The sequence below is a fragment of the Caretta caretta genome, chromosome 10 (assembly GCF_965140235.1).
Source record: "Caretta caretta isolate rCarCar2 chromosome 10, rCarCar1.hap1, whole genome shotgun sequence".
Lineage (NCBI taxonomy): Eukaryota > Metazoa > Chordata > Testudines > Cheloniidae > Caretta > Caretta caretta.
Genome location: NC_134215.1, coordinates 17,899,823 through 17,921,278, shown reverse-complemented (window position 1 = coordinate 17,921,278; position 21,456 = coordinate 17,899,823). Strand labels below are relative to the sequence as shown.

The 21,456-nt window shown below is 43.6% G+C and overlaps 2 protein-coding genes across 8 annotated transcripts in view; one reads left to right on the top strand and one right to left on the bottom strand.

Annotated features, from left to right (window-relative positions):
- The window catches only part of TMC5 (transmembrane channel like 5), a 47,953-nt gene extending 46,390 nt beyond the window's left edge, over positions 1-1,563 (top strand). For all 5 annotated transcript variants that reach the window (XM_048868241.2, XM_048868243.2, XM_048868240.2 and 2 more), the window contains 2 exons: positions 3-45; positions 754-1,563. In XM_048868241.2, coding sequence (XP_048724198.2) covers positions 3-45; positions 754-878 — 168 coding nt within the window. In that variant the 3' untranslated portion in view covers positions 879-1,563. The remainder of the gene's footprint in view (positions 1-2; positions 46-753) is intronic.
- A 1,749-nt stretch (positions 1,564-3,312) lies between these two features.
- On the bottom strand, positions 3,313-21,071 carry GDE1 (glycerophosphodiester phosphodiesterase 1). Of its 3 annotated transcripts, none has more exons than XM_048868249.2 (6): positions 21,003-21,071; positions 13,791-13,966; positions 12,852-12,957; positions 11,965-12,057; positions 9,478-9,689; positions 3,313-8,871 (listed from the first exon to the last, which is right to left on the bottom strand). In XM_048868249.2, exons 2-6 carry the CDS (start codon positions 13,895-13,897, stop codon positions 8,724-8,726), a joined length of 666 nt encoding a protein of 221 aa, XP_048724206.1. In that variant the 5' UTR covers positions 13,898-13,966; positions 21,003-21,071; the 3' UTR covers positions 3,313-8,723. The 3 variants fall into 3 exon arrangements, with proteins under 3 accessions (XP_048724206.1, XP_048724204.1, XP_048724205.1); XM_048868247.2 differs by lacking the exon at positions 21,003-21,071 and adding an exon at positions 18,550-18,890; XM_048868248.2 differs by lacking the exons at positions 11,965-12,057; positions 21,003-21,071 and adding an exon at positions 18,550-18,890.
- Between the last annotated feature and the right edge of the window lie 385 nt (positions 21,072-21,456).

The following is a 21,456-nucleotide window of genomic DNA, read 5'->3' as shown; positions in this document are numbered from 1 at the left end:
AGTCCTTCTCTGCTGGGATACCAGAAAAGACTGGCCTTTCTCCTGGTAAGTAATAACTCTCAACACAGAGAAAACAACTCGAAGAAGTTCAGCTCAGTAAGATTTTGAAATGCAGTAGGTTAAAGCACCAAAATGGCTGCAGAATTCTGTCTTCCTCCGATGAAGGGCAGGAACAAATAATCAGAATAGGCCATTAAAGCTAACATCTTCAGAAGCGGACATTGGGTTTTCATGTCTCAGTTTTTGAGTGCTCAACTCTACATCTTGGGCTCCACTTTGGTACACCCTTAGCTCTACTTGATTCAACGGGAGCTGTGTGAGCTTAGCGCCTCTGAAAATCAGGCCCAAGCTGTGTCATAGAATGTGATGGGGCATCCAAAATCAGTGGCTACTTTTGAAATGTGGCAGAAGATTTATCTGTACCTGAAAAGTGAATTCCTTGAAACAAATGAAACTTCATGTCCTCTTAGGGGAGTAGGTCTGGAGGGAATACTGTTTCACAGTAAGGGATGTACTTCACTTTGCATTTCAAAGAGGGTTATTAAGTGTGTATGGTGGCCTAGAAACCTTCACACAGCCAGAAGCAAGGCAGGCATAGAATCTCACACATGAGCTTGATCTGGCTTGCACACACATGCATCTTCCTTGTACTTGAGAGATGGTTTAATTTAACAGCATAGGCACTTCCTGACAAATGGAGGGCTAATGTTATATGTGCACTCACCAAATCAATTTTACTCCCTTTGCTAAAAGCGGACTCAGAAGGACACCGACCGGCGATTTCTGAGACCCTTGCACTGGCTCTGAGAGCCAGACAACAGGCTGAATGGAAAATGCAGGACGATGACGACAAGGACTTTAGACCATGTCAAATATAAATAGACCATTTAGACCAAAGCAAATATAAATACGAATTGCTAGAAGTACTTCTACCAGAACCTTACTGTTTTGCAGTAATGGCTGGAAACCCATTGGAAATGACTGACTTTTTCAAATAAGACGCTAAGGGAAAAAATTAAAGCAAGAACACATCAGAAAATGCACTTTGTCGATTGCAGTTTAAATTTTACAATTTCATAGTAAATGAACTGTCCTGTTTTGTTTTTAAAAAATGAAATCTTGATGATAGCAGACCTCTCTAGCTTCTGCTATGAAATCTTTTGCTGAAATATAGCAAGTGACCACCATTCATCAGGTTAGGGAGGAATTTTTTATTGTATCAATGTAATGTGTGCCTAATGACAAATGTAAATTACAATTCTACAACCCTCGATGGTATTCTTATACTTGACTTGCTTTGATCTGGCTGTTCTTAGCTGTATTTTTTAAAAACAGAAATGAAGTATTTATAAAATAAAAAGGATTCTAACCTATTTAAAACTATTTGTTACAGTAAATTGTGACCCAGAATGGTGAATATAAAACTGTTTGTGTGAACCTTATTGCTCTCAGTCTCTCTCTCTTCACAATTCAGATTACTCATCTTTTGAGCCTTTTTTGACAGAGGTTAAAGTGTCGTTCTGGAATGGCTATAATGCAATAAACTCTAATCTTGTCAGCCAAGTTGTGGGTTTTTGTGTGTTATGACTTCACAGCTGCAGATTTTACCACTTACACCAGCTGCCCCAGAAATCCTTTTTCTTCATATTTGTGGCAATTCCAGCTGCCACCTGGTACATGTTAAGCTACAAGCACACATTGGAAACAAAGTGTCAATAGCACCTCGCTATTCCAGCATGCATTGGAAATATTTGTTGGGGATTTTATCCAGGTGATTTTGGACTGCATGTTGCACTGCTTCTTTTGTTGCAGCAATCTGTGCCACCTGCAGAGCCCGAGCCTGGCTATGCTGTCCATCTTAATTTGGTTCTCATATCTTAGATACTTTTAAATGTCTACCTTTGTCATCTAGTTTTTCCAACTGCTTTCCTAATGTAAGAATTACCCTTCAGGGGGGTTACTGTTGTAACTGTTTCTCTGGGAACTTATTTCTTCTGTTGTTGTCATCTCACATCTCCTCCCCTGCCCAACTCATTTCCCTGGATTATATTTTTTGCTTTTTCTTTATATTTGTTTCCTACCTAATACAATAGCATGAGTGTGCTTGAGGCTTCAGGAAAAAATCCAGACCTGCCTCAAGGAGCTTACAATCTAAGCTAGCGCTGGAGAGATGCAACAGCTGAAGGTGTAGGAAGAGGACAGGCTTTACACAATGAAAGACTGAAGTACTGTGTTGCTAGTATACACCTCGTGCTGGGGCCTGATGCATACATATTTAAATCTAGGCTTTGTTTTGCAGTGGCAAAGTCTACAACTGTTAATTTGCAAAATGCATTCAGCCCCAACTTAAGTGAACATTCCAGAAAAGAGAGTTTTCTAGAACACATTGCAATTCTCCTATCTGCTCCACCCCAACGGCCTAAGATGTTTTTTATAATTACAATAAAACTGAAAGATAAAAATCCTGAGCCAAGGTCCACAGCTAGTTCTAAAGTGAGGAGTAACATGTCTCCTTCCAGAACCAAGTACACAAAAACAGCAGCTTGTGACCCAACTGCCAAATTTATTCAAGTATATGACCTTAATGCCTGCTAGGAAAGATGCTTTTTTTCCTCCACCATTAACATTACAAAATTGAGTAGGCTTGCCCCATTTAAGATAACTTCACAGTAGCAAACCTATGTGTGCTTTACTTGATCAAAGTTTAAGAAGCTTTAAGGGAAAATATTTTCATTCCACCGTACATCTTGCTCATATGGGCACCGGTCCACTTACAAAAGATGCTCAACTCCACTCTGCCAGGGTACTGCTGTGTTAAAAGACTGTCATACAAATTATGTGCTGTCATTAACTTCTTACCTGAGGTATAGCTTCTGTAAGAATCAACATCTTGTCCACTACAGTAATGGTATAGTGCCATAGGCAGTGTTTTAAAGTATTTCTTCAGGAGGAAAGCATCAGACAACCTTAAGTTGAGCAAGCTATATTTGGAAGATCATTGTTTATAATGGCAGAAGAAAAGAATACTAGTCTTTTTCCACTTAATGGCATTCAGCTCCATGACTTTTAATTAGAAGGTAGCGTAAGGACAGCTACCAGACAAAATAGCTCATACCAACTCACCTTACAATAAGATTAGTACAGATTCTTTAGTCTCAGTCTAGGAGTAGTTAATGAGGAGGCAAGTGTTACAGCAGAATCTATGTAGAAGTAGCTACATCTTAGTAACTTGGATCGGGGAAAGGAAGCTTTCTGCTTAACATTAGTTAAGTTTTCTACAGCCCTCTGAATGAAGGACACAAGAGAACAAACTGTCACTTGAAGAGAATATTTTATTAAAAGTGGATTCAGCACATACGTGTCTATACTGTTACCAGCCATGCTACTCTTCGGGAGATGTCTTACAAGTTCAGCCTTTGATTCACTGTGCAATGGCTGGCTTGACCCAAGGACTAGGTTGAAGACAGGCTGGTAAGGCTGAGAAAGAGTAACTCTTGAAAATAAGCAACCTGTGTCAGTTCATGGAAGTTCCTCAGCAGGGACTTGTTTTACATCTATTGTCCTACCACAGATGCAGTACACAATTAGTCACTGCTGCTGTAATACACACATGAGCACCTATCCTTTCTTTAATCAACTTTTAGTTCCTATATAACATGCAGCTTTCATCTGAGTCAAGTGGTACTATATAGAACTGTATACACAATTAGTTATTGGGCACAAAACACTGACTTTAATCTATTGAGGTAGACTTTAATCCCTGATTGATCATATGAGATATGCTATAGCCTATGAAGAAAGTGATTTCACCCAACAGTGACATGTAGCATATGAGTATCAGGCATCATTTAAATACAAAAGAGAGTGAATTGGAAAGTTGATCCTCTCAGTCTGTTATCCTAGCTTTGAGAGGGAATGCTACTCAATTCCCACCACCTGAGTCTCAAGAAAGTGACTAGCCACTTGTGCAGTGCTGTATCTGTGCTGACAGGGGAAGGTGGAGTTCTAATGCAAGAGACTAGCGTGCATGCTCAAGTATGCGATTACCTTTTTAATCTGAAAGTACATAGTCACACATCTATTGGTTAAAAGTTAGCCCATTCGGCTACATCTCAGTGGTCACCAACAACAGCAGGTAAACAACTGGTTTTAAGTCTGGTTTTAAGTCTCTCTACTTTTAAACGACATGGAAGTGACATTTTGTCCTGGAGGTAAGGCATAAAATTGATACTTGGGCACCCTTATTTTACAATAGTTCTATCCCCTCCCCACACATGCGTCCTTGCAGGGCTGTGCCATTCATGAATTCTCTCCTCGAGCTACAGGTTCCACCCAGGGTGCAGCTACTCCAGTTTGATCATTTAGTGGTACTCATAACAAGAACAACATTAAGAAAAGGTATCAAACCTACTCTCATGGATGCTACTCATAATACATGATGCATACCTGCCACACTATAAACTAGCCCTGAACTGTCTGACTTGTTTATTGCAAGTCTAAACCACTCTGATTTTTACAGAAGTGTGAACCCAGATAAGTAGGAAGAAGCCCAGGGAAACAGCAGCAAGGGCTAAGACAATACACGCCCTGGCTGCATGTTATAGAGTCCCTAGGCTGGAACCCAGTGTCGAGCGCGGGCTTGGGTTCCCCTACCAGCCACAGGGCATTGGAGATGTCAGCTGGACAGCTGGTCCAGAAGGACTGCGATTTCCCCAGAATGGGAGGAACTCAGAGAGCTGGCTGAAGAGCCAAGCCTTGAACCAGAAGCTGCCACTCCGAGAGCGAGAGAGGCTACAGACTGAGAGACGACAGGTAGAAAGAGCACTGAGGATGGCACAGCACCTGACAGAACTAATCCCCAGGATGGCCACGAGCGGTGAAGGAACCCAGTCACAAGTGGCCAGGCAAAGAGTCACCCCGATACAAGGCCCTGTGTGAAAGACTCTGCAACAATTGACCCAGATACAAGGGGAGGTTGAGAGACCTGAGCGGACTGTAAAGGAATGCATAAGGTGTTCACACCCATACAAGCACGCGTGGAGAGCCATAACAGAAAGAGGGGACAATGGAGCCACAGTACACAGAAGCCTTTTTTGCAGAGAGCACTTGTAACCTCCCAGACTGGACTCTAGAGTCGGTACCCCTGCAGAAGAGGACTGACAAAAAGCAGGGACAGATCCAGCTGAGGCAAGTGCTGGAGAACCAAGAGAGGCAGTGGGAGGCACATGGGTACCTGCAAGACTATTTGACACAGCTGGCTGAACAGCACCTGTATTTATTTAAGGTCCTGTGGGAAGAAATTAGTAGAGGCTGCAGGGAATGAGATTGGAAGGGAGGTGCCAGGGCAAGGAGGCCAGAGGCTAGCCAAAGCAGTCTTATGCCTACATATGCCTAAAAAAGGAAATGCCCCTACCTCTACAGGGACAAGAAGCCTCACCCAGAAGGCAGGAAAACAAAGCCCTAAAGAGTCCTACCTGTGGGGATAGGAAAAGGAGGGGCATGTTTTGCTGGGCTACACAAGGTACTTCTGGGGGGATTCTGTGCCCCTGTGGGGGTGCACAATTCATATGGCCTGCATTTTTCTGTGCCCCCTGTGCAGAAAAATGCAACAAAAAAAAAAATCTGCTGGGGAACACATGCCTCTTCCCCAGTAGCGCATCTGTTCCAGCGTCCTGGCGCAGCCTTGGGGGGCGGGGGAAGAGGAGGCTAGGCATGCGTGATCACCATGGCGGGTGGGAGGGAGGGAGGCTGGGCATATGTGTGTGCCACTGAGAGAGACTGTCCCTCTCCCTTGCTACTGCAGCTCACTGGCATGGAAGGGTAGGGCTTTTTATTCTGCAGGAGGTAGGCTAGGGGCACAAATGTAGCAGCCCTGCCTCAGTGAATTGATTCATTCTCTGAGGCCCTAGCAGCCTGACTGTGTAGTTAGTAACACTGTTAAAGTTGCTGCTGATGGTTAATTGATCTCATTCTCTGAGGCAGAAATGTAGCAGCCTGACAATGTTAATGTCACTATTATTAGTTAACTGTTCCCGTTCTCAGTCAATTCCCCCAGGAGCATAAAACCTGTGAAAGTTTTAAGGCCCCTACATTGCCAGAGTGATATAAAGGAGCCTTATTATAAATGACAGTAAGGGAATCTGCAGCGAGGAAGATCTATGTGCTCACTTTTTTCCTGTGCCAAAGTGGCACAGTGGGGTTAGGTTACAGCTCAGGATTTATGACTGAGAGCAAATAAAACATTTACCAAACAGTCAATAAAATGTCAGGACAATCAGAACCAAGCCCCTTCCCAAAGTACCCAGCCAGGTCCAGAACGATGATTAGCAAAACTGTATGATTTTCATGTGTGAAAGTCTGAGCAATTTAAAATGACATTCTACTTTTCTTTTCTTTCCTGTTTGGTGTTCTGCAATGTAATTTAAATGAAAATCTAGGATTATAACTGGAATGCAGGGTATTAGCTACCGAGTGTTTGTAACTTAACTTTCATGTGTTTAGGAAATGCTGAATAACAGTATTGTGATTTTTCTGTATTGTAGTTGAAATAAAATCACCAAAACAATTGAAACTGGTGTGATTTTATTGCATTATTTTGACAAAGTATGCAGAATTTTTTGCTGCAGAATTTTGAATATTTTAGCGCAGAATCCCCCCAGGAGTAAGAAGGGATGCCCACATATGAGCTATGAGGTGAAGACTAGCCCAGGAGAAGGGGCTGGACAAAAGAAGGCCAATTGGAAGACTACTGCTAACACAACTCAAAGAGTTTGCTTTGGGTGTTGTGAGCTTGGCCATATAAGGGGGCACTGCCCTCTTAAGAAAGGGCGGGATAGCAAAGGGGTATTTCATAGACTCCAGTGAAATAGATAATAAAGAGGGGGTGTCCAGGGACCAAAGCATGCCAGAGACTGTCAGAATAGAGACAGCGGCAATCACTATGGAGCCGGCAGGTGGTCATCCCACACACCCAAGAGGAGGTAGTAAGGAGGTTAACAGATGACTGGGGTGGAGAGGGCCCACACACATAGGAACGAACACTGAAGCAGAGCAAATTATGGTGGGAACTCAAAGCCTGAGGGAGCCCGTGGGGGCAAGTGAAGGAGCTATAGGGGAAGCTAGCAGTAGCAGAGCAAGCCCTGTGAATAGCTGAAGAAGATCTGGAGTTCCAAAAGGAAAAGTTTAGGATTGCCCCGGACGACCAGCATAATTTGTGTCTCCTGGTGGAGGAGACTGAACAAGAGAGGGATGACCTGCGGACACAGCTCAGGGAAATGCAGGGCAGGAGGCCACCACAGCCCTGTGGGTTGTAGGCCGGAGGAACAGAGTATGTGATGGGATGTCCACCCTGCACAGGACTGGAAGGGGTGAAGATGACCAGGCAGGCCAATTAACTCCCCAGGCTTCATCTGCAGGAGGAGCTAGGGAGCAGGGGTTCATTAAACCAGGCCCAGCTGGGCAGGAACAGGAGGGGCCTCTATAAGCTGAGAGTAGAAGGGGCTACAGGGAGGTAGTCTGCAGTATTCCTGTGAGGAGGAAGGTTGTAGGAAGAAGCCCAGGAAAACAGCAACAAGGGCTAGCACAGTACAGGCCTTGGCTGCATGTTATAGGGTCCCTGGGCTGGAACCCAGTGTAGAGGGCGGGCCTGGGTTCCCCTACCAGCCACTGGGTAGTGACACAGAGCACTGGAGACATCAGACAGACAGCTGGTCTAGAAGGACTGTGATTTCCCTGGAAAGGGAGGAACTGAGTGACCTGGCCGGAGAGCCAAGCCACAAACCAGAAGATGCTGCAGGCTGAGAGAAGATGGGTAGAGCGAGTGCTGAGGAGGGTACAGCACCTGGCAGAGCTACTCCCCATAGTGGCCAGGAGGCTGTGCCATGAGTGGTGTGGGAACCCCGTCACAAAGCCCTTCTATCCCTTTATCTGTGTAAACAATTTAGCAGCAACAACAAAACAAAAGAAGTGTTTCAGCTACTGCTTAGCCTATGGCTAACAGCAGCTCCACAGCCTCTGTTTAGGAATAATGATTCAGCGATAGCATCATCAGGAGGAAGAACCTTTCTAACCTCCCTCACCCCTTTTTAAGGTCAAGTTTAAGACTGAAGTAAAAGTTTACCCACAAGGTTTTAGTGCAGTATTTGCCCAGAACAGAGACACCTATAGTCTCTCCATACTGTAAGAGTACAGAATATCCATCCTTTTCAGCCTGTTAGAGAGTGAAAATAATTCACTTCTACATTAACTGACCATATTGTATTCAAAGTTATGGTATGGGAATACACCTACCATCTGCTCTTAAGATTGCGGTAGAGGTACACCCCACTATTACTTATTTGAGGAGCAGATTGTTTAATTTACAATTTAAAATTAGGCCTTCAAAAGCTGCTGGCGACTTAAAATCAAGGGTTACATCAAGTAAAGAAACAGTTTGATTAGATGACTTATAAGCCACCTGCCTGTACTACTGGTTACCAAATCATTTGATCAAAACTGATAGAGGCACACAACATTTCTCCCCAGCACTAATGCTGATTGTGACTCAGCCTCTGTCTAGTAGTGTGACAGAAGGGTTTGCTGTGATTAAAGATCCAATCATACAGTACAAGCAAAAAACCCAACCTATGTAAGCAGCTTCATCTGCATTTTTGGAGCCCTCTGGTGCTGAACTCTGATCTGCCTGAACCAGGATGGCATATTTAAGAGTCCCATACAGCATAAGTCTAATAGTGAGGATCACAGTCCTCTACCAAGCTGTCTGTGATGTAGCTGGTCTCAAGGATGGTCTCATAGTACATTTTTTCTGTAAATGTGTTCACTGTCCAGCCAACCACTTGAACGCCTCGTGAAGACCACTGCCTCACATACTCTCTGTAAAGAACAAAGATGCTGTTAGGAGAACACCAAGACTACCATGAACACAGGCTAAAACAAATAGCTTTCCTATACAATATACATTCTCCACAGCAGGGGTAGTCTATTTTTTTTTTTAAAAGGTCCACATTTCTAGGTTCAAGTATAGTCAAGGTCCAGATGCCAGAAAAAACAGTAATAATGATAATAAGTACTTAAGACTTCTTTGTCTGTTCAAAAACATCTGGAGGTCTGGATTTGGCCTACGGTCTGCCTATTGACTACCTGCTCTGCAGTGACCACATTCCACCTTTCTACAATATCTCTTTACAAACAGGCAACAGCAACAAATTTCCCTCTTTTATTTTAACTTAAGGTGTAGCACTGGGGGTAAAAATATGAATGGGGAGGACAGATTATAAATATGAAAAAATAAATTGCATATATTATTGAAGAGGAGACCTGTTTAAAACAGCACACAGTACGCTCACTAGAGATTCTGGTGTTCGTGTACATCAGACTCTTCTAAATCATGGTCTCACTTTACCTCTTCCTCCCTATTTTATTACACGATTACCTCTGGATACGTTAGCTCCTCCTGAAAATGTATGTTTCGACACTTACTGTGAAATGTAATTTTTCTGCATGAGGAAAGCTGAAACCCCACACAGGTACCACAAGAAGTTGTGCAAGCTCCAGTCCAGAATGATGTCCATCATCATATATCCATAATGCTTCCAAAAGCAATCAAAACGAGGCTTCCCATCTCCAAAATGACTAAGGCTCCAGGGCCTGTGTGTTAACGCTGTAACAACATTCCTATCAGATTGCCTCATCTGGAAGACCAAGGTGAGAAAGTTGTACTTAGCAGATGATGCCAAATTGCCAGGGCTACACTCTAGATTAGATGGATGGATTTGAATTATTACCTGATTTGCAAACAGGAACATTTGAAGATGAAGGGATGAGAGGCACTAGTTTGTGAATTTGCAGTTCTAGCAGAGTTCTTTTTCCTCCAAGATGTTGTTTAACCTGGTTTTGAAACTATTTATTGTAACTGCTTGTATTGTTTCCCTTGGTAATCCCTTTATTGAACAAGTGACACTTATGTTAAGGCTTGAATCCTACATTGCTTGTGCACACAAGACTCCCATTTAAGTCAATGGGAGTTATCTGTGTGCAAGGAAGGTAAGGTAGGGTTCTTAGTCTCAAACTTTGACTTGCTAGAAGTTAATGGTTGACATGCAGATACTGACAAGTGTACAACTTTAGTCTCTGAATAAATACAGCTTAGCATGCTGTTTAGGAGGCTACACAGTTTAGTTGGGGATTGGTCCTGCTTTGAGCACGGGGCTGGACTAGATGACCTCCTGAGGTCCCTTCCAACCCTGATATTCTGTGATTCATCTAGACCAGTTTGTAAATTCTCTAAAGGTTGTTTGACCCAGTGTGTTCTCACTGACTAAGCTGTGTTTAAATTAAACAGACTGAACTGTATTGAAAATCACTTCAGCAAATGCCAATTTAACACTACCAAATACGGAGTTTCAAAGAGCAGTTTCTGAAACTTAGTGTCTTCAATTTTTCTAATAACTAGGACCTACAGATTGCCACATAATTATAACTGGTCTGTGTTCTATCATTTATTTATTTTATTATACACACAGATGAAATGCAAAGCCTTAATAAAGAATTTTATCTTAATATCCCAAATCATTAATGGAAAGCGGTTTAATAGTTCAAATTTGCCAGTGCATTTATATTAATGCAGTTTCCCCTACACTTACTAAAGAGCCTGTTTCAGGTAATACCTTGTGATGTCATCAGCTGTTACAGAGCAATCCTCTAACCCTAAACCGAGGCCTCACAAGTAAACAGAGGAAACTGAATTTCAGCTATTTAACTTGAGGCTCTTGACTGCTATTAAGTAGCATAAGCCCAACACTGATATTGTTTTATAAGACCCAAGAAAAGTGTTTTCATGCTATTTAAATGTTTAGACCTGGACGTTTCCTTGCACGGCTTACATCCCAAACATTGCAACATCCTGCTAGTGCAGGAGGTAGAGTGTGAACAAATCTATCTTCACTAGCCAAGCTTAGTGAAGCATGCAAAATAACAAACAGCATAAATGGAAAATGAGGAGTTAGAATTAACTATTTTTTAACTTTAATAAGGTATTAATACAAATAGAAAGTTACTAAAAATCTTAATTAAAAAAAAACAAACACAAAAAACTGACCCTCATACTTCACACAGGTCCCCATTGTTACCAATCTCTTAGCCAGGGACTTATGCATCAGTGCAGGCATGTTTAATTTCAGCTCCACCCCATCCTGTTGCAGAGCAAGCAGTAAAATGAAATTAACAATACACAAAGCAGTACTAGTATCTTGCTTCAAGTGTGTTGTTAATTTCACTTTACCACTGAGCTTGAAGCAGAAGAATGGATGGAAGGACAGTAAAGCAACAAGGGATTGGGAAGGGGAAGTAGCTGAGACAACGAGATAGCAAAGGAAGAAGCAAGGAAAGTAGGAAAATATGGAACAAAAGGGAAAGACTCAAAGGAGGAGGACAAAAATAGAGAAAAATTCAGGAATGCCTATGATTCTGTAAGGTAAGAAGGGAGGGGAAATAGCTGAGCAAGGGAACCATGCACACGGAGGAAGGGAATGACAAATAATGGGAATTAGGAGACAATTTATTTGAATATATACTAAACTTCTATAATAATCTGACACCAGTGTAATCTGTTAATAGATACCTTGGCACCTCAGTGTCAATATCACTTAGTGTCAATTTTAAGCTAATGAACCTTTACCAGTGTAATTCTTAGGGGAGGGGGAGTTATTCAAGATTTATCTAATCAGTATGGAAGGGTCTGACAAGGTGGCAATGGTGAGTGGGGGTATATGAGGATTGAGAATCGAATACCCCAGTCCTCCCCTCATTTCAACACCGACTTTTAAGTGTGTTCTTAATTACTTAAGAATGATCCCCATGTACTCTGGAGTTGCACTTCTCCACAACAGCATACTCATCGTATTACAGTGATTGTGACGTGGTGTACATAAAACTAAAAAAACAAAATAAACCTTTAGTAAGTTTTACCTTATAGACTATCTCTGGTATGAAAGAGCAGACAATGCTACTGTTGTACAAACGAGGATATTCCAGATAGAGGAGTTTTAGGGCATCAACTGCCTATCAATGAAAGATAAATACATAGAAGGTACATTGTAGTTTAAAGAGTTCATTAGGATACAGAAAGACCGCACTAAAGTGCGTTGTTGTTTTTCCTGGGGGGTTGGAATTAGAAAGGGGAAGGAGGAAAGCAGCATTTAAGTTTGTCTACAGCTCAAGGTCCATAGACATTGTTTGTTATGCAACATTCATAGACTGCAGCATAGAAGGATGTACAGTATTTATCATACTGTGCATGCCTCAGGCAGAATGCTTTCAATAGCCAGGAAGTGTGCTAAGAGATACACACCCCTGACAAGGTCTATTGCTATAAAACATTTGCAGCATTAACTGTGGTTTGGTTTTGAAAGAAAACTTTTTTTCTATATATCATGTCAGAGAAAAACTATACAGTTTATGAACAAGCCAACCATTACCTACCAAAAGTACCCCATGTCATGATGCTAACTACTACAGACAAGCAGGATAGCCCATCGTGATTTCTCTTCTTCCACACAACTAGGTGGCAGGGAGGACACAGTTATTCATTCACTTAGATTCAGTGCATGCTTGTGACATTACCAGAGCCCAACATGCCAGTGAGCCATGTTCTAATTACGCTTGTCAGCGTCCTTGTTCAATGGAATGGAAAGAATAAAGCATGAAAAAGTTGTCTCAGTTTTATAAAACCAAACTTAACTTTCTGCAAAAACAGACCCAAGACCTCTCTCACTGAAGTTAAAGGGAGTAGTGCCATGGACTTCAATGGGAGCAATCCAATGAAATGGTGAGTGAAGCATTCTTAGCAAAAATACCTGATTTGCATGGCCTTTGACATCAAAGTAGATAATGAGGTTATAATGCATACATTCCATAACGGCTTCTTTCAAAGTTGGTACTTTTTCACCACGGAAATCTCTCCTACAGAAAGGTATGAAAAGTTCAGTGGAACGCACCCAATCCAGGAGAACTCCAAGAACAAAGAGGAAGGAAAGATTCCATTTGAACTGTGCCGAGGTGTAGAGTATATTAAATTAAAAACACCAAATGTATAAACTAATGGAGATCCCTCAAAAAAAAAAAAAAATCATTCACAGTAACATTTTAGGAGACTTCTTCTTGTATATATTCCAGCAAGTGTATATATTTCTTTGCCTACATTTTGCAAGAATGGAAATAATTAGCACCTTATGTCAAGATCAAAGGTCTTATCTGAGACGTTCTTAGAACTCCAAGTAATTCCTTTCCAACAGTTTAACCCTTATGTTTTAGAAAAAATGAGTCATCCCACCATTCATACAAAGATACAAATGATCATTTAAATAAACAAATCTAATCAAGAGATGTGTCAATAAAATTTACTTTAGAAATAGCTACCCCAGTAAGCTTTGAAAAGTAGCAATAGTCCCAATATATCAAGTGTTTTTCAGACCAAACCCTGTCCTAAAAAGCGTTTGGTCAAGATTAATTTGAGGTTGACACTGCTTATGCATTAGATGTTGGAGAATCTCATCCTTAAAATCAAAATCATTCAGTTCTGCTTCATGGTTCCCACTCCAAGAAGGGGCAAGGAGACAGATTCTGATCTGCTTCCAACATGGGTAGGAGGCACCACGTGTGTGTTAGAAAGTTTCAAGGGGTTTTTAGTCACAGATGGGTCAAAGTCAAATTTTATTTATGATGGTTGTTTTGGTACTGTAGAAACATTTTCAGAAACAAGTAGAAGTACTAGTAGACTGTTGCTGATCATTTACCATAGTCTATGTTTTGCAGATGGATTAAGCTTCCTAATTTCTTCAAACGTAAAGTCACGTAAACTCCCAGACCCATCAGTTGTTCTTTCTACTGTATCATCATGCATTAGAATGGGAATGCCATCTGCAGTGAATTCAAGGTCTAGCTCCACGCCTGTGGCTCCATTCTTAGCTGCCTTTAAAACAAAAAAGAAAGACAAAAACTATTTAAATATAAAGGTGGGTGCTACAATGCTTACTTTGTATTCTAATACAGATGCCAGGCTACTATATTCTCTAAGATTTGTCAGCCCACAAAACACAGTGGGCTTTAGCTAAATTCTTATGAGGCCTGTATTTATAGATCTAATATGAAGATATGTCCTATACTTCAAATGGTAAATTGCTGAGCAAAATACACATGAAGGGAAGGAACTCAACCCTATCTCTACCCCACAGCCAGCTGGTGATGTCCTGGTTACCCATGGCCTAGCCACAGTAAATAAATTAGATGGATTTATCCTATCAGGATAAAATTAGTCAGGGCAATGGATCTTAATTGGGAAGCAGTCCAGGCTTGTGGGAATTTGGCTGAGTTAAGGTGGAAACCAATTATCTTGGGCCAAGTAACCAAGATATGTAATAGAAGAGAATTTGGCAACTTACTTTTCTACCACGCATAGCAGGCATGACATGGGGCAACTGTTATTAACAGCAGAGGAAAAGGATCCCTCACTGTGGCTTTTTTTCTCCCCTGAAAAAAATTCCTAGTCTATCAAATACCAGGTATTTTAAATATAGACTTCATACCATATTTCTTTCTCTGATGATAGATTGAATTAATCCCTTCATCCAATACAGTATTTGAGATCTTAAACATTTCTATTGTAAAATTAAAATGGAAGAGATTCCCATTCTCCCTCCTTGGGCGGGGAGGGGGGGGGGAACCCAGCAACTTTGTGAACAAGCTTTATATCATCTGGTAATTTTTACTTGAATTTGAAATAAATTACATAATCTCAGTTTCAAGATAGTGGTGGCAGGAGCATTCTGATTGACATGAAAACAAAGACAAATTTAATCAAATCCCACTTGATTTTATGAAAACAAGAGAATAAAAGTGAGAGTCTAACTTCAGATAATCATATCTGCAAAAAAATTATTTTAAATTTATTTGAGACAAGATCAAAACCAGAAAATCAGAACACTGTTTTCAAGATGGACTACTAGATTACAAGTTTTAGCTGCCTGTGGGTAAGTGATTGGAATTTGTACCCTTCTCCACAATACTGGGAGATAGTGGGATCAGTTTCTATTGTACACTTGCAAGTTCATAAAATCAGAGAGCTACCTGGATCTTAATGTTAACTGTACACATACAACTTTTATACAACAGTCATCAAGGAGACGAGGCAAGATTATGATTAAGTAGGAAGGTGGTCCACACAATGAAAAGTTGAATACCCTTGATCTAGAATGATCCTGTTTTATCTTCTTGTTTTATAGTACTTGCCCAATCTTAGGACAGGCCTTACAGAATTAGAGAATGACTAGCCCAAGACATCCTAAAACTGAATTTTTACAATACAGAGGGTGGAAAGCATGCATAGTTTTTGCTCTTGACTAGTCCATCTTCCCTTCTTTTGCTCATCCCTTTTCTTCCCCATTCCCAGAAAGATATGCCTTTTGTACAGATCTCCTGTTTTCAGCACTTAAATGGTGCTGGGCTTATATTTACAGGATATGGTAGCTCAGTCACAGAGATGTTTTGAGATATTTAGCAAGAAGAGTTTGATGACTGACATTTCCAGAATTTTCTTCCCTTTATCTCCTTGGGGAGAAGTGTAGCCTGAGTAGCTGAACAACACTGACGTTAGAATAGTAAACAGCATCTACCCTGTAATTTCCAAATTCATTCTGTTGTGTACCAAGTTTGCTCTGGAGTGTCTTGGGCAACAGTTGGTTACTATATTTACACAATGATTCACAAGTATGTACATAATAATTCCCCTGTTGTTTCTGTTTGGTTTTAGCTGCTCTACTTAATCACTATGGTTTGTTGATTAGTTTGCACTAATCACTCCCATTTGCTTGTAGTCTTTTATTTGTTTATAACACCTTTAATTACAATCTTTTGCTTGATTTCAGGCAACAATTTGTTTATGATTTTTAAAAATGGAAAAACAGTAAGTGTTGACATTTTGATTGTTGTGGAATTTTACTGCTATGATTTGATTTCTGGTGATGTGTACTCCCTGCAGATATTCCTATAAATAAATTTTGCTATTAAAATTTTAAAACAAAAATATAGTCAGTCACACAGTGTAAGGCCAGAAGGGACCACTAGATCATCTAGTCTGACCACCATATCACAGGCCACCAACAGCACCCACACACTAAATCCAGCAATGGAAATGAGACCAAGTAAATGAGACCCACAGGAGATTAAACTATTCTCTGCCACAGGCTGAGGACAGGAGGGACTGAGGTGCATCAGTGCTTGAGGCCACTGCAGTGGCACAGAAATGATTAAATGAGGTACACCCAGAGAATTTCAGCAAGTGACCCACATGTTGCAGACGAAAGTAAAAACACCTCAAGGTCGCTGCAGATTTGACCTGGTGGAAAATTCCTTCCTAATCCACATATGTGAATCAGTTAGACCTGAGGCACCTGAGCAAGAACCAGCCAGCTACACATCTGAAAGAGACAGAATACTCAGTGCCAGGTCAGAGCCCTGGCCCACCCTGCCCAGTGTCCAATCTCCAGCTGTGTCCATCCCTGATGCTTCAGAAGGAGGAGATAAACCTCCCAGAATACACTGGGAGGGAAAAATCCCATCCTAGCCACTGGGGGGTTGCTGGCTGAAACCCCAAAGCATGAGTTTTAGGAACATCAGCTGTGCCCGCCACCATCACTTTCCTCCCTTTCATAATTTGAAAAGTGAAGGTATTCTTTACCGAAGACATTAATACATTTTATAAAATTACCATTTAAGTTGTTGGCATCTCTTTGTTAGAATTATTTGGAATTGGATGTGAAAAAACAAAACTGGATTATTCTGTTCGCTACTATGCCAAACTGATTTAAAAGCAAAAAAAGTAATATACAGTTTTTACCACACACCTATTTCTGCTGCTCATAGCTTTCTCAAAGAACAGCCAAGTGAAACCAGACCACTCTTTCAGTTCCTATTATTCAGACCTCTGAGGGAGGCAGTGAAACTGACAGGAATTTGGTCCAGTTTAATTTGCTGCTGCTTTGAAAGCAGAGGGGGGAAGTAGAGCTATTTATTCCAAATACGACCCCAAAATTGGAGTTTGTGGAAGTAGCAGAAAGCCCGCCCCGGTACCATCCTGGCAGCAGCTGGGATGGCCCTGCATCTGTTAATGTCATATTGTCCATAATTTTCTGTCTCTCCCCGCCACTGACTATTTCAAATTGGGAGGCACCTCCAGCTGAGAGGACCCCTAGAACAGTGTTTCCCAAAGGGTGGGTCATGACCCAGTGAGTTGCGATAAAGTTCTCGATGGGTCACAGGGACCTAGGCAAACGTACACTTCTCCCAACCCAGTACGAAGGTGAGGGAAGAGTTTGGAGAATAAGCCCATTATGCACTCACTATGTAAAGAGTTGTCACTTTGGATGGGCTATCACCAGCAGGAGAGTGAATTTGTGTGGGGGGGTGGAGGGTGAGAAAACCTGGATTTGTGCTGGAAATGGCCAAACCTGATGATCACTTTAGATAAGCTATTACCAGCAGGACAGTGGGGTGGGAGGAGGTATTGTTTCATATTCTCTGTGTGTATATAAAGTCTGCTGCAGTTTCCACGGTATGCATCCGATGAAGTGAGCTGTAGAGCTCACGAAAGCTCATGCTCAAATAAATTGGTTAGTCTCTAAGGTGCCACAAGTACTCCTTTTCTTTTTGCGAATACAGACTAACACGGCTGTTACTCTGAAACCTGTCACCCTATAACGGGGGCTCCTGTCCTGCAACACTGGGCCCAGCTCCCCGCTATGGGCATTGCAACCTGGTACATGGAGTGGCAATGCCACTTCTGCTTGGCTGACTACCCTGCCAAATACAAGGGGCACTAGGCCACAATGCCACTCACCCAAATTTGGTCCACCTGCTCCTCCTGAGTGGCGCTGTGACCCCATGTGCCAAGTCGCCACGCCGGGGAGCAGGGCCCAGCCCCATGGGACAGGAACTGCCACCACTCCACTCTTCAACCCCCCCACTCCCAGGGCCTCCCCTCCCCGCCAGGCTGGGATTAAGGTTGCAGTGCCAGATTAGAGGGTGTATGGACGTAAAGGTGGGTGGCAAAACGCAGCTGGTGGGTGGCTTTAGTAAAGAGTTTGGGAACCATGGCCCTGGCAGGTACCGCTATGGGAGGAAAGGGGGGCAGGGAAGCCAAGGACTGAGGAAAAGTAGATGGTCCAGGGGGTGAAGAACAGTAACTCCTAGCACCCAAAGGGACAGGGCTCCTGGGGGTCCTGTCCCAAGATTAAGGCAAGGGCCTCAGGGTCAGTTGGGTGGGCCAGGTGATTCCTGGAAGGGGTGGGGTCTCCCAAAGGACAGGGTCCCCACGGAGCAATACCTCTGGGGGCGGGGAGCACTCCTGGGGGCAGGCAGAGCGAGGGGTGCAGCAGGCTCAGTAAGAAGAAGGTAGGGGTGTGCTAGCAGGGGGAGGGGCTCGAGGGGGGCATCCCAGAGGTCCCCCCGGGGGGGGGGTGTCCCAGAGGCCCGCGGGGGGGGGGGGTCCCGGTGGCTGACCTGTCTGATGGCCGCCAGCGTGTTCTCGGGCGCGTCGTGCCCGCCGCCGCGGTGGGCGATGCGGGCGGCGGTGCCGCGGGGCTGCAGAATGTGCTGGGCCCGCGGCAGGGAGACGGGCTCCAGGCTGAAGAGCCGCAGCGCCAGGTAGAGGCCGCACGTGAGCAGGCAGGAGAGCACCGGGCTGCGGCTCAGCACCAGCAGCGCCCCCAGCAGCGTCGTGAAGGTGCCCAGCATAGCGGCGGGAGAGGGGATGGGGAAACCCCCCTCACGAGCTGCCGGTCCGAGCCAGGGCCGTGATCACACAATCACCCTCACTGCTACCGACCAGCCAATCAGCATCCGGCAATCGATTTCCAACCGCCAACGGCTCTCCGCCGTCTGCCGGTCAACAGCAGCCATTGGCAATCGCCAGCCAATCACCATCCAGCGCTCGCCACACCTATATCCGTCAGCCAATCCTCAAACACAGTCTGACAGAATCTGGGGGAGTGACGTGGCACTGTCTGATGGTGGCTTGTGTGATCGCACCAGCACTGAGAGAGCGTGAGTCTGCTCAGACTCTGCTGGAAGTGTCTAGAGGGGGATGTTCAAAGGTGCAAAGGGGGAATCTTGCGGCCAACTCCTAATGTTCAATAAATCATAAGTCAAGCATGCCAAAAGAAAACACCAGAACAACTTAAAATCGTGATAAAAAAATGCACTTTGGCTTCTTTTTGTTTTCTGTTTCCTGCATCTGTAGGGGGGCACCCTGTTCATGTTTTCAAACTTTCCTCTACAATTGTGAGGGCTAAAAACTTACTTTTTATACTTAAAAGCTGAGATTATCATACAATCATTTGATTTCCGCAGGTGTAGCTTTAAGAGAAACAACAATCTTGAGAGATGGAATAATTCCTATTTGTGCCTTTGAAGAGTCATGATAAAATTCCATTTAATTAGCCATTTATGGATGTCTGGCTAGTATTCTCAGGGTTTGGCCATCAATTTAGTTTATTCTAGGAAAAATATATTGTGGTTGGTATACTTGGATTTTGTAACTTTGGCAATCCAGTGCCTATAATAATTCTGCATTTAGTAACTAGGGTGATGCAGGTGATGCTGCAGACACTGATACAGTTTTTCTTGGATTATGACTGACTTTGTCATGAGTTTTCATCTTCTCCTGCATCAACAGATGTTGGGAATAGCTCAGGTATTAGTTCAAGTAATGCCTGGCTCATTGAAGCCACAACGTAATCGGCCTAGAGTTGGTCATAATGCTGGCTGTATCCTGACAAAACCAGCCAGACACATATAGGACTGAAATAATTTATGATTAATTAAGTGGTTCAGAAAAGTATTTAAAATTTTTTGACACATTCTGTGTTATTTTAAGATTTAAAAAAGCAGCCTCAGAGAGTTAAAGTAGTACTTGATGTAAGGCTCTTGCTACTAATGATAACTATTAGCCTCTATGCTTACCTCCCCCAATGTTTCTACAAACCTAAGCAGACTTAGCCTGAGCTAGTGCAGCAGCTGTGTGTTTTTCAAACCCACCTGCCTCATGCCTGATTGCTAAACACTTTAGCAGCTGGCTGTACCCAGGGCTGCAGAACAGACAGAAGTGATGACATTTTAGAGAAAGTCTGACGGCCTGATGACTTGTGTGAAAGGGTAAAACTGGAGTGTGAATGATGTCTCTGTCTGAAGGCTGCATTGACATGTTAACACCATGTCTATCAAAATATCATCTCCTCTCAAATGCAGTATGGTGACACCCTACTTGAACTTTACTGTGATGCTGTGAAAGATGGTGATGATTTCAGGACCCTTGAAGTGTTATTAGGACCTTTGCACAGATTCCATTGAAAATAAGCCCAGGAGTGCTGGAACAATTTGCATAGTGGGGGTGCTGAGAGCCATTGACCCACACTTCAAACCTTGTATATGATGGAACTTCAAGTCAGGGGCTGCGGTGGCATGCCCCACACCCCTAGTTCCAGCACCTATGAATCTGGGTGATTCTGGGAATAACAGCATAGGAAACAAGACTCCCTACACCTGATATAAAATGGGAGTCACCTTCACATTTAAGTCAGAAGCACAGCACAGCCTCCACCCCACCCCACCCAAAACTACAGATCCTTGCATGCAATACTCCATAGCAGTGGTGGGCAAACTTTTTGGCTTGAGGGCCACATCTGGGTATGGAAATTGTATGGTGGGCCATGAATGCTCATGAAATTGGGGGTTGGAGTGCAGGAGGGGGTGAGGGCTTTAGGTTTGGGCCAGAATGAGGAGTTCAGGGTGCAGGAGGGGGCTCTGGGCTGGAGTGCAGGTGGGGGGGGGATGAGTGCTCTGCTGGGGGTGCAGGCCCTGGGATGCAGGAGGGTGGGACCGAGGGGTTTGAAGGGCAGGAGAGGGATCAGGGCTGAGGCAGGGGGTTAGGGATGCAGGCTCTGGATGGCACTTACCTCAAGCAGCTCCCAGAAACAGTGGCATGCACCCTCTCTGGCTCCTATGGGGAGGCACAGCCAGGTGGATCTGCGCAGGCACCGCCCCTGCAGCTCCCATTGGACCTGTTTGCTGGCCAACGGGAGCTGCAGGGGCGGCACTTGGGGTGGGGACAGCGTGTGGATCCCCCTGGCTGCCCCACGTGTAGGAGCCAGAGCAGGGACCTGCCCCTGCTTCTGGGAGCTGCATGGAGCAAGCCCCCAACCCTGCTCCCCGGAAGGAGCTCGAGGGCCGGATTAAAACGTCTGAAGGACCGGATACGTCTCCGGGACCACAGTTTGCCCACCCCTGGTCCAGAACGAGGCAAGCAGGCTAAAGCCCAATAAGACTACTATTCCCAGCATGCAACTCTCCGTGTCAGATTGCGTGAGGAAGTGGGCGCGAGGAAGCATTGTATGCTGGGATTTGTAGTAT